Source organism: Kryptolebias marmoratus, linkage group LG20 (assembly GCF_001649575.2).
Source record: "Kryptolebias marmoratus isolate JLee-2015 linkage group LG20, ASM164957v2, whole genome shotgun sequence".
NCBI classification, from domain to species: Eukaryota; Metazoa; Chordata; class Actinopteri; order Cyprinodontiformes; family Rivulidae; genus Kryptolebias; species Kryptolebias marmoratus.
In genome coordinates this window covers 26,723,503-26,734,952 of record NC_051449.1, presented here as the reverse complement: position 1 = coordinate 26,734,952, position 11,450 = coordinate 26,723,503, and the positions used below count along the sequence as shown (strand labels likewise).

At 34.9% G+C, this 11,450-nt stretch overlaps 1 protein-coding gene across 2 annotated transcripts in view; it reads left to right on the top strand.

Annotated features, from left to right (window-relative positions):
- The first annotated feature begins 1,801 nt into the window (after positions 1–1,801).
- The window catches only part of LOC108250515 (dnaJ homolog subfamily B member 6-like), an 18,767-nt gene continuing 9,118 nt past the window's right edge, over positions 1,802–11,450 (top strand). The window contains exons 1-4 of one of the 2 annotated variants that reach the window (XM_017440428.3): positions 1,802–2,109; positions 7,540–7,643; positions 9,198–9,307; positions 9,465–9,530. In XM_017440428.3, the coding sequence (XP_017295917.1) occupies positions 7,579–7,643; positions 9,198–9,307; positions 9,465–9,530 (241 nt within the window). In that variant the 5' untranslated portion in view covers positions 1,802–2,109; positions 7,540–7,578. The remainder of the gene's footprint in view (positions 2,110–7,539; positions 7,644–9,197; positions 9,308–9,464; positions 9,531–11,450) is intronic. The other variant, XM_037981881.1, reaches the window with a different exon arrangement.

Here is an 11,450-nt window from a genome sequence, read left to right as displayed (position 1 = left end):
CAGCTCCAGATGAGGCTGGAGTCTCATTAGTGTGAGACCTTACAGTTTCAGTTTCACTTCTCTCAACATTCATATGAGGCTTAAAGATTACAGGTGCTTTAAAATCAAAAGCCTCAGGATGATTACAAGTAGAAATGGGAGAACTACCAATAAACATCAGGAGAGATTAACTAGCATTGAATTACTGAACAAATTTTCAAGGTCATAGACAAAAAACTATCCAACACAAGAAGTGCTAAAACCTTGCTGGGAAACGACAAAAAACATACTGCTGTGGTTTGATCATAAATCAGAAGCAACTGATATTCAGATCAATAATCCTTATGTCAGTCAAACAATACCATTAGCAGTTATACAACCTTGGATACTCCCTGAGGCAATAGTAGACTTGAAATTATTAGAAAAGAAGAATAAAAATGTTATAGAATACATTAGCCAACATTATGGATATCTAAAATTATATATAGTTGCATCAAAGGACAGAGGAAATTTGGATCAGAGGAGCACTAATTGTTCCTGAGTTTGGAGTGAAAATAGCGAAGAGAATCAAAGACAAACTACAGGAGAATTGGTTGCAGTACTACTTGCTGTTCAATGGATTGAAGATAATCAACCATTAAAATCAACAATTTGTTCAGTTTAAAATTATTTATTCAGAAAGCAGACCAGACAACTTGATGGAAACTACAAACACTATGTAGAATTAATCTGATGTTATTACCTGTTACAGTTTTATGGATACCGGCTCATGTTGGCATGGGAGGAAATGAAACAGCAATTAAAGTTTCAAAGGAGGCTACCAGAAACATGGCAGCTGAAATAGATATGAAACTCAGTCGTAAAAACCAGCATAAAGCAGAAAATGAGGAAAAGATGGCAAAATCAATGGGAAGAAGAAAGAAAAGGAGATGGTTTTATAGAATTCAATGAAAAACAAGAGATAAGAGAACAAAAGGGAGGAAACTGTCAGATCATGTCTCAGATTTTAATACACAGGATTAAACGGGACATTATTCCTAGCAGGGACTATTAGTTAGACATGTCGTACCTTTAGTTTAGCATTATCATGTTTATCCTAGCATTTTTTTATGTTGGGTGTTTAGCGGGCATCTGGTACTATTAATTAGTCATGTTGTACCTTTAGTTTAGCATTATCATGTTTCAGTTTATGTTAGCTTATTTAGCCTTCGTGTACATTTAGCTTAGTTTAGTTTATCTTAGCTCATATTTTAGATATTGTTAGATTGTCAGATTCCTAATTGTTGTTTAGTTCAGCTTTAACGTTTTCATGATTTCATTTAGATTATTTTAGCTACTATTTTGACTTTCTTAGCTCATGTTTAGATATGTTTAGTTTCATGATTTTATTTAGATTATACATAATTGATGTTTTTACTTCTGTATCTCTATATTTGATTATGATGTTTGATATGATGTTTTTATCTGTATTTGATTATGTACCCAATTGTTGTTTCTGTGTTGTAAAGCACTTTGAATCGCCTTGTTGTGGAAAAGTGCTATATAAATAAATGTCACTTCACTTCACTAGGGAAACATAATCCAGGTAAATGTGAATTTACCTGTAGAGAAGATGAGACTGCAGAGAATATTTTATTATACTGCCTGAAATACAGACAGAAAAGAAATCAACTGACTGACAATCTAACTGAAATGAAGGTTGGATCCAATTGAATTATTTAAAAAAAAACTCAAAAAATGACAGTTCTCAGGTATTAACTTACTATCTGAAAGAGACATGTTTGTTTGAAGGATAAAAGTTATTTATTTGTTTGTTTGTTGTTTACCTACCTTCAAAACAAAAAGAAGAAGGAGTGACCAGTTGGTGGCGATAATGCACAACTTTAGTTTTTGCCAACCGCCAATAAACTCCACAAGAAGAAAACGAAGAAGAAATAGTTTACATTTAGAAGGAGGCAGAAATGTAGTAAACCGTGCTTCGACAGCCGAAAATAAAACAATAGCAGTAAACAGATTTTGTTTAATGTGAAAATTTTCGATCGCTGGACCGCTGGAACCTTTTTAGGTTCTATGAAACCCTAACACATTGTTTTTGTTTTTGTACATCATCTGGGAGAACCGAACTGCCTGGTATGTTCCGAACCTTTGAGATGCTACAAACACCTTCATATTAGTGGGGTAATGTTCTGCTTATTGTTGTTGGTTGTTGTGTTCTTACAGGCTGTAAGCCATTAATGAACGCCGCTGTTTCTGACTCCGTTATCTCTGTTAGGCATGTAGCAGCTAGCATCAACGTTCAAACACTACACCATAATAAAGAAACATCAATGCTTATATATATATATATATATATATATATATATATATATATATATATATATATATATACATATGTATATGTATATGTGTGTGTGTGTGTGTGTGTGAGCACATTTAAACTATTGAAGAGTAATACGTTTCTGAATTAAAACTATATTTGACCACAGGAACGGCCTGCAAACTACTGGGGTCTAAATATTGAAAGCAGGCTTACTATACAACAGACACGTGTGTTTTTCTTGTTTTAGTGTGACTTTTCATCTCATTCAGTCCAACTTTGTTACGTCGAGACTAGTTTTCCGTCGACGAAAGGCCAATGACTTAGTCAGTTTCAAAGATGGTAATTTATTTGATCGATTCATTTTGATGTCAGTTATTTATTTTTAACATGCAAGAGTATGCAAAAATATTTAGACAGAGATTTGTTTGTAAAATAAATTAATTAAAACAATTGAAATGTGAAAGATAAGCAAAACTGCACTCAGTCTTTGCTGGTTTAGTTTACATGCCTGAAAGTGCACACTTATAAATCTATCCATTCTACATAATTCATCAGGATTTATCCAACTTACTTATAAATGTAAACCTTACTTACAATAATAACCATACAGGTAAAACCAGGTGCTGACATCCACTATAAAAACAAACCCTTTTTTTTCTCACTGTCTGATTTAATAATCAGACTTAACCTTTTCTGTTTTATGTCAGTTATGAGTCCCCAAATTATTTTTATTTGCAAAATGCCAGAATAATAGGAGAATTAGAGAATATGTTTTTATTGCTTTCTTAAAACTCACAAGTGTCCATACACTAAGCAGGGTTTCCTCAAGGATTTCTTTGACTGTGGTGGTGGGCTACCTGCGAGGGGATTGTTGCAGACGGCTGAAATATTTGGTTCCCCCGGTAACTTTGGCAAATAAAGAGCAAATGTTTTCAAATTCTCAAGTTTAGTTGTGTGTGATGGTAGGGTTAAAAAACCTAAATGTCATAAATCTCTGATTGGTTAATCCCTGTCCCATAGGATAACAAAACATGGTAGTGAGATTTAGGTGTGAGCTTCAGGCTGAAATATTGTGTTCCCCTTTGATGTTTTTAAAAGTATTTTTTTCTCCTTTGAAAAGAGTGAAGTGAAGTGAAGTGAAATTTATTTATAAAGCACTTGTCAACAGCAAGGCGATCCAAAGGGCTTTACATCACAGAAACAACAACAGAATCAAATACAGAAATAAAAACATCAATCAGTTAATTTTAGCTAATAGTAAGATTGGTGAATAAACTTTACTCTAAGAGGAGGCATTTGAAATACAGAGATAAAAACATCAAAATCAAATATAGAAAACTATAACTGAGTAATGAGTAGTTTTAACTAATAGTATGATTGGTAAAACTATAACAGGTAATTTTAGTAAACTAACAATCTGTAAGTCGATCAGTGATGTATAACCTAAACAACAATCAGGTACAGAATCAAATACAGAAATACAGAGATAAAAACATCAAAATCAAATATAGAAATACAGAAATAAAAACATCAATTAGGTCAAAAACAATTCTAGCTAACAGAACGGTTGATATAATGATATTGATAATGATAACAAGTCTTTAGTATACCAGGTACAGAGCCGTTCAGTGATCTATAGATCAATGGGAGTATTTTAAAGTATATTATTTAACTTAGATCAAAACTTTAATCTAAGAGGAAATAGTTGTTACAGTGATAACAGGTCTTAATAGACCATTAGAATATGAATAATTTTTCCTCTTAGAGAAGCATTGGTAAGACAAATCTATTTGATAAGGGTAGACTAACAGAAGCAGAAGAGAAAAAAGCCACATGAGGTGCAGATAGAAAGCAGGGTGACAGACGAAGAGAGAAAGCAGAGATGGTGGAAAACGGTGTAGTGTGTTTGTATGAATGTTTGTGTTTGCAGATAAGTCCATGAATCACATCACAGAGGCCATTGTCTTTGATAATATGATGGTATGTTTATCAGCTAGCCCAGAGCAGATCCACAAATGTCCTCAGGCAAGGGAGGGGGCAGAGCATCTTATTTACATAAAATCCAGGAGGAATTGAAGATAGCTAGCCACCAAGGCTGGCCCAAGGGAGCCAGATTCACATAACAATAATTGTTTTGGGTCAGGCCGACTCTTATTTTCCGTCTGCCTTCAAATTCTCGCTGGTGTTTTTCAATGGCGAATCCAAACAGCCAAATTCCAGGTCTATTCCACCAGATCCGAGCGAACAACTTTCTCAAAGATTTATTCCATTTCATCCCTGAGTACAGGAACCGCGTCTAGCCTGCGATCCTGTAAAATGATCACATCCAGTCTGCGATTCTGCTCACGTAACATCATAGTATGAGTGTTGATTGCAGATCCCATCACACATGCCTGGCAGCCTCACAGTGGCTAGAACAGCTGCCGAGGTTTTCAGAATTTCTCAATATACCAGGTAACCGCCAACTCCAAAAAGCAGAAAGACTGTTATCAAAAATCTAATTGTGTACACATCTTCGACATCCACGACTGACAGTATCGACAGACACACAATTCTCCACTCCTGCCAGGAGTCCATTGTGTATCCAGAGAAAAATGTCCCGTCTAGACAAAAGGGTTCCCCCCAAACCCTGTCTTCTTGTTGAGAAAATGTGATCAGTTGCGTTGAGAGACCAGCTGACCAAATCCATAATTCACAAATTTTGGAAGATATGCAAAGAGAGGCTCCAAAGAAAAAGACAAGACACAGAGCTGAAGCAGGGCAGAGAGGGGAGGGTACAGGAGACAGAGAAAAAGCATCCTCCTCCACCGAGAGCAGAAAGCAGAGAGAGAGGAACTTTGTTCTTATATATCACAGAATGGTAGAGGAATATTTCAAGGTATTTAATACATATGCTAGAGCTGATTATTTTAGACAAAAAACAGACATTAACTACCAAAAAGTAGCAACTAGAAATATCTTTCATCCAGTAATGTGTCATATTTTCATTAGATTGGGATTTACCAGAAAGCCATCACTTATCTTTTCAGGAAGTCTAATTTTTTGTGTCCTGTTATCAGCTAGCTTCCATCCTTTTATATTAGCAATAAAAAATTATAAATACAGATGATGTGTTAGAAAACGGTGTTTGGTGGCTGAGTGATATTTGTCAGGCTAAAGTGTACATGACAAAAGTTGGAAAAAGACATGACATGAAACCGTAAGAAAAACCACACACAAGACCAGGTTTATTTGTTATTAATAAAGAGACAAAAATGCATCTAAACAGTACAATTTAAACTGTGTGCTTAAAAATATGATTTGTTGGAACTAAAGTGAAAAAAAAACAAATAAAGTCAATTAAATTATAAGACGTGGTAAAGTACATCTTTTTAAATTAATTGGTGCAATTTAAGCATATTCATTTATTTATGGAGCCTTTTATAGTTAATTCTGTCAGTTTTGGTCCTCCATAGAAATAAATCTCTTGGGCTTCTTTGTGTTCTTGGACTTTCTTCAGGTGAACCAGGAGTGGGAGAGCTACTCCTGGTGCTACTCGCAGCAGAGAAACCGACTTTCAGCACGTTTAAAAAAAACAGATATTCTTGCTTGCTTTGCAGATTTTTGCTACATATTGGTTTGGGGGGTTTTTGTGCTGTCTGTTTGCTGGCGGGAGCGTTTGTTTACCTGCGTGAGGGCATACACACGTGACTCTGCATGTGTCAGCGTCGGGAAAGCCGAATATGAATCATATTTTGGTCTGTTTTTTTATTTTTTCAAGTTTGTTGCTTCATAATGTGGATGAGCAACCACAGAAATAGCTTTCGATGTGATCTGGCGCTGCAAAAGTTGGAAAAAGACTGATTCTTTCTGCGATTTAAAATCAAAACGAAACTGTGTAAGAAAAACTCCGCAAAAGACCAGGTTTATTTGTTATTTATTTGAGGTCATTTATTTATTTATTCATTAACTGGAGCTGTCGATTAAAATGAAAGTTACAACCTTGACACGATTATGTGGAGTCGTTTTTGGGTGAAGATGGTCAGATCAGCCTCTCTGGCTGCAGTGCGCGCTCTCGACACAGGGGTAATAGAATTTCGCACAAGACTGGCAGTGTTGGCTTTTCAAAATAAAGTAAATTTGAATGTTTCATGATATATAAATTCATTTCAATTCTATGATTATTGTTCATTTAAGTGATTATCGTTAATTTATTGCGCAAATATAGGCTATTTATACAGGGTTTCCCCCAGAAAAAAGGCTAAGCCCGGTAGGTAGCCGTTTGCCGGCCAATCGCTGGCCGACCGTGATTTAGTAAAATAAATGATTAAGGTTGACAGGAAAGTCGAAAATATGGCTATTTATTATGTGATATTGTAAGATATTTGTGCCAAATAGTTACAGAACTATAGTTTCACAAAAACACACTTCTGAAATACATTTTTAAACAAAAATACAATAAAAAAAAAAAAACGAATTGTTTGCATCTAATTTGAATCCTAATTTAAGTCACATTTACAAATAAATTAAATTGACGCAAATGAAAAAGTGCAAACAAAGCACCAGCACACGTCTCACTTCCAGGCTAATGAATAACAACAGAGAACTCTGAAAAACAGACAGATGCTGTACTGTACTGTGCTTTTTGTGGCACAGGCTGCATGTTGGATCACTACATGTAACAACAAAACAGCATATCTAATGCTGCATTTAATAGCATCATTTTACTGTTAATTAAGGAAAAAATTAGCATGTGTCATGCTAATATTTTCACAAACTACAAAACACACTTACCATATTCTTGAATATATTCTGATAAATCTATAATTGAACTGAGTGGCCATAATGATCATTGTTACATTTGGAGGAAAAAGGGGAAAGCTTGCAAGCCTGAGAACACCATCCCGACTGTGAAACATGAGGGTGGCAGCATTATGTTGTGGAGGTGTTTTGCTGCAGGATGGACTGGTGCACTTCACAAAATAGATGGCATTATGAGGAAAGAACATTATGTGTAAACAATGAAGCAACATCTCAAGACATCAGCGAGGAAGTTAAAGCTTGGGCGCAAATGGGTCTTCCAAGTGGACAATGACCCAATGCATGCTGCCAAACTGGTTACAAAGTGGCTTGAGGATAACAAAGTCAGTGTTTTGGAGTGGCCATCACACAGCCCTGATCTCAGTCACATAAAAAGTATGCAGAGTTGCTCTTGCTTGGATGACAAACAAACTTCTTAGTGTTTTTCGTTACTCTTTCAGGTTCATCACGATAACCTGAAGCTTCTTCATCCACTCATCATGGTGGACTACTACCAGATTTTAGGAGTACGAAGGGATTCAACTGCAGATGACATAAAGAAAGCGTGAGTTCTAATAGTTTTGAAATGTTACCCCTATTAGGTTTTTATGATTTCCCCCATAGTGATGTGTTCCCACCAACTGCACACTGTGCTCATGCCACAGGGGAACTATGAAAACCATGAAAGCTCAATCAAAATGTTTTAACAGATTCTCTCTTTTTCTCTCGTTTGTTTGGTTCATTCAAAATTTAAAGCACCTTTCTTTACCGTTATGCTGTACAGTTGAAAAGACGGAGAATTATCAATGTTTAATGGAATCATTCTAAACTGTGTCAATGACAGGTTTTTTTAGTAATAGATAATTTAATTAAACCATTTTAAATCTTGAAGTTTTTATATTTATTTTGAAAAGGTGTTGGTTCAGCCAACAGTTTGTCTCTAACCTTCAGTCAGCGGTTGGTCCGGTCCGTATCTAACATTCTGTCAGGGATTGGTCCAGTCCGTAATTTGTTACCTGACCACAGCTAAGCAGCTGTAAAAAAACCCAAATTTGTTTATTTCTTATCAAAAGTTTAGAGTAACTCCTTTTTTAAAACCAGAGTATTCAGTGACTTTGTTTTCTTTTTGGCCACAAAGAGTTGGCCTCCACAGTTGTACAGAGAACGAAGATTGCCCTGTCTTCCCATCCTTAAAAAAGAATAAAAATAGGTTACAGGCACTTTCGTGAATATAATTTATTCTAGATGTCCAGGCAATAATTATTTTCTGAAAATTTTATCAAATTCCCTATATTGCTTTTTGAGATACTTTGAAAACATACAGGCAGAGTTGACTCTAAATAGAGTAGTTAATGGCAAAACATTAAATAAAGATCTTGCACAATCTGTTATTGCTCAGAATATGTGTAGAATCAGTCTTGAGTACTACCATACCAAAGTTTAGCTCAATATTTATACAACTAACTGGTTTATAATGCTCCATGTCATTGGGCTGAGTAGTTGATGAATGGTATTCATGGAGTCTCCTGAATGTCTTGCAACTTTTGCATGGTTTTCAACTTCAACTTGTACAATTCAGAGACATGCGCATCCCCATTGTTTACAGACTTGTTAAAAGAAAAGTGAATGCTTCACAGTAGAAAACATGAGCCTGGAACAACTTCTTTGTGATGTGTTGCTGCCATCAAATTCAAAATTACTTATTTTATTCTCTAAAAATTGATCAGTTTCTTAGTTTAAACATTTGATTTACTTTGTCCCAATGTGATTAAAATATGGGTCTATGAAATTTGCAAATTATTGCAATTGTTTTTTTTTAACAATATTCCAACTTTGTAGGAATTGGGGTTGTTATTCCTTAAGCCCTTGCAAAGAGGGATGTGAACCTCAAACTGCACTGTACACAAAACAAGGTCACTGTGCTGTCCACATTTAAATAAAAATTTATCAAATTTAAGTAACAGTCAGTAACATTTATTAGATTTATTACATTTATTTATTAGATATTAGATAATATTGGATATGTATGCAACTAACTGCCTGTTTGTTTTTGTAATAAGCAGTACCACAGCAGCGAAATGCCTGTTATTGAAACCTTTTCTTCTGTTTATTTGTTCAGGTACAGAAAGCTTGCTTTAAGGTGGCACCCAGATAAAAACCCTGAGAACAAAGATGATGCAGAGAGGAAGTTTAAAGAGTTGTCAGAGGCCTATGAAGTCCTTTCAGACGGTTTGTATCACAACTGTCAAATCATCACCAAATACAGTAGAACATTATATTAAAGTTAAAGGCAACACAGACGGTGTGAATGGAACAGATCAAATTACACACAGTTGTGTTTTTTATTTTGTTTTCTTATTTTAAAACTTGTAACTTTTTTTTCCAGCCAACAAGAGGAGCATATATGATCGTTATGGCAAAGAAGGGCTGGTGGGGAGCAACAGTAAAAGAGGTACACTTAAAGCTTTACATATAACTTCAACCATTCATTTATGTTTGTTTTTATTTTTAAATTTAATAATAAGATATCACTAAGCAAAGTCAGGAGTTTGTGTAATTGTCTTTAAATGACAAATCATTTACCATTGTGTTAAGATATAACAATTGTTTTACTAGAAAAAAAAATCTTTTTTAAGTATTTTGTTACAAATGTTTTTTGTTTGATTGTTTTTGTAACTCAACCAACATAAACATTGACTTACCCCAGCATCTACCCCTAATAAACCAATGGAAAATAAACAAGAGACAAAGGAAATCAATGAGTGCAGCAGTTGAAGGAAGTAAATGAATAAATACCAAAATAAATAAAAATGAAAAACTAAACAATCATATATACACGGGCACTTATTTCCATAAATGTACATAAACACATAAAAAATATGTGTTTGTGTTTGTTTATATATATTTGCCCTCGTCCATAAAGGGAAGGGGGGTAAGGGGTACGAGTCATTCTCACCTGTGACCTACTTGCCTGTCTTTTTTTTGTTGTTGTTGTTGTTTATCAGAGATTATACAGTTTTATACATTACATACATTTTGTAAAACTTACATAACTTCTCTGACTTTTTTTTCTCAATAAACATAAATCACTATACAAAGATAAGAACATGAAATAGAAGTTAAAAAAATAACAAGTAAAATAAAAGGAGGAGGTGGGGAGCTAATGTTTTCTTTTTAGAAAGAAATAATCTTTTTAGCTAAGTCACACTGGGTTAATTACATCATTATACACATTATGAGGGCAAAGATTTTAGGTACTCCAAAAAGTGTGTCCACTTGCAAGTAAATTTAGCTGAACTACCCTTCACTGTTAATGACATTTTTTCTATCCTCAAAAATGTTCTTACAGTGTTAAGCTATTGTAACGTAGATGGAGGTGTAGGAGATTTCCAGTAAAGTAAAATACAGCATCTAGCGAGGAGAGAAAAGAAAGCCAAAATTTTCCTTTTGCTGGGCAGACAGGTTACGGGTGGTCATTGGGACTCCAAAGATGGTGATTAGTGGGTCACTTTGGATCTGGGTTTTAAAAAACCCTGAGAGTACAGAAAAGAAACCACCCCAAAATTTGTGCAAACTTGGGCAGAAGAAAAACATATAACGGAAGTTGCAAGGTGAGATCTGACATCTGTCACACTGGTCTAAAATTGAAGGGAAGATTTTAGATAAACAAGATTTTGAGAAGTGGATTCTGTTCATTATTTAAACTGTACAAGCTGTAACCTAGTACATGGTGTACTTAGACGTATACTGAGGATACCTTTGTCCCAGAGAGTTCAGCACATAATTCACGTTCCCAAGCAGTTCTGGCTTTACCTGTCATACTCAAATGTCATAAGTTTTCCATATATACTAGAAAAGGGTGATTCCTGATTAGGCCTAAGAACAAGAAGGTCAGCCAATGGTGGGTCAGCAGGAAAATTTGGAAAGTTTGGAAACAACAATGAGATACAGTGTCTAATTTGGAAATAGAGAAACAGAGGAGAGGTAGGCAGATTAAATTTTGAGGACAATTCTGAAAAACTAAGAAATAAACCAGCTTTGTAAAGGTTGCTCATAGTTTTAATGCCTCTCTCATGCCAAATTCTATAGGCAGCATTAGTAGCAGCAGGGGGAAATAGATGATTTTTAACAACAGCATTCAATTAGAGAAGTTGCATTTCCTGCGAAAATGCAGTGTGAATGCTTATTTTGCTGAATGATTTTGCTGAAAGTGGCTGAAGATATGCTGAACAGCTGAAGTTCAATGAAGATGCAGAAAGTGGAACAGAAGCTGATTTGTAGAAGATTTGCATAAGGTAGAAGAACAAAAGCTGAAAGAAGCAGAAATTAGTTTTAAAAGCTGAAATTAGTTGAAAGAAGCTGAAAATGAGAA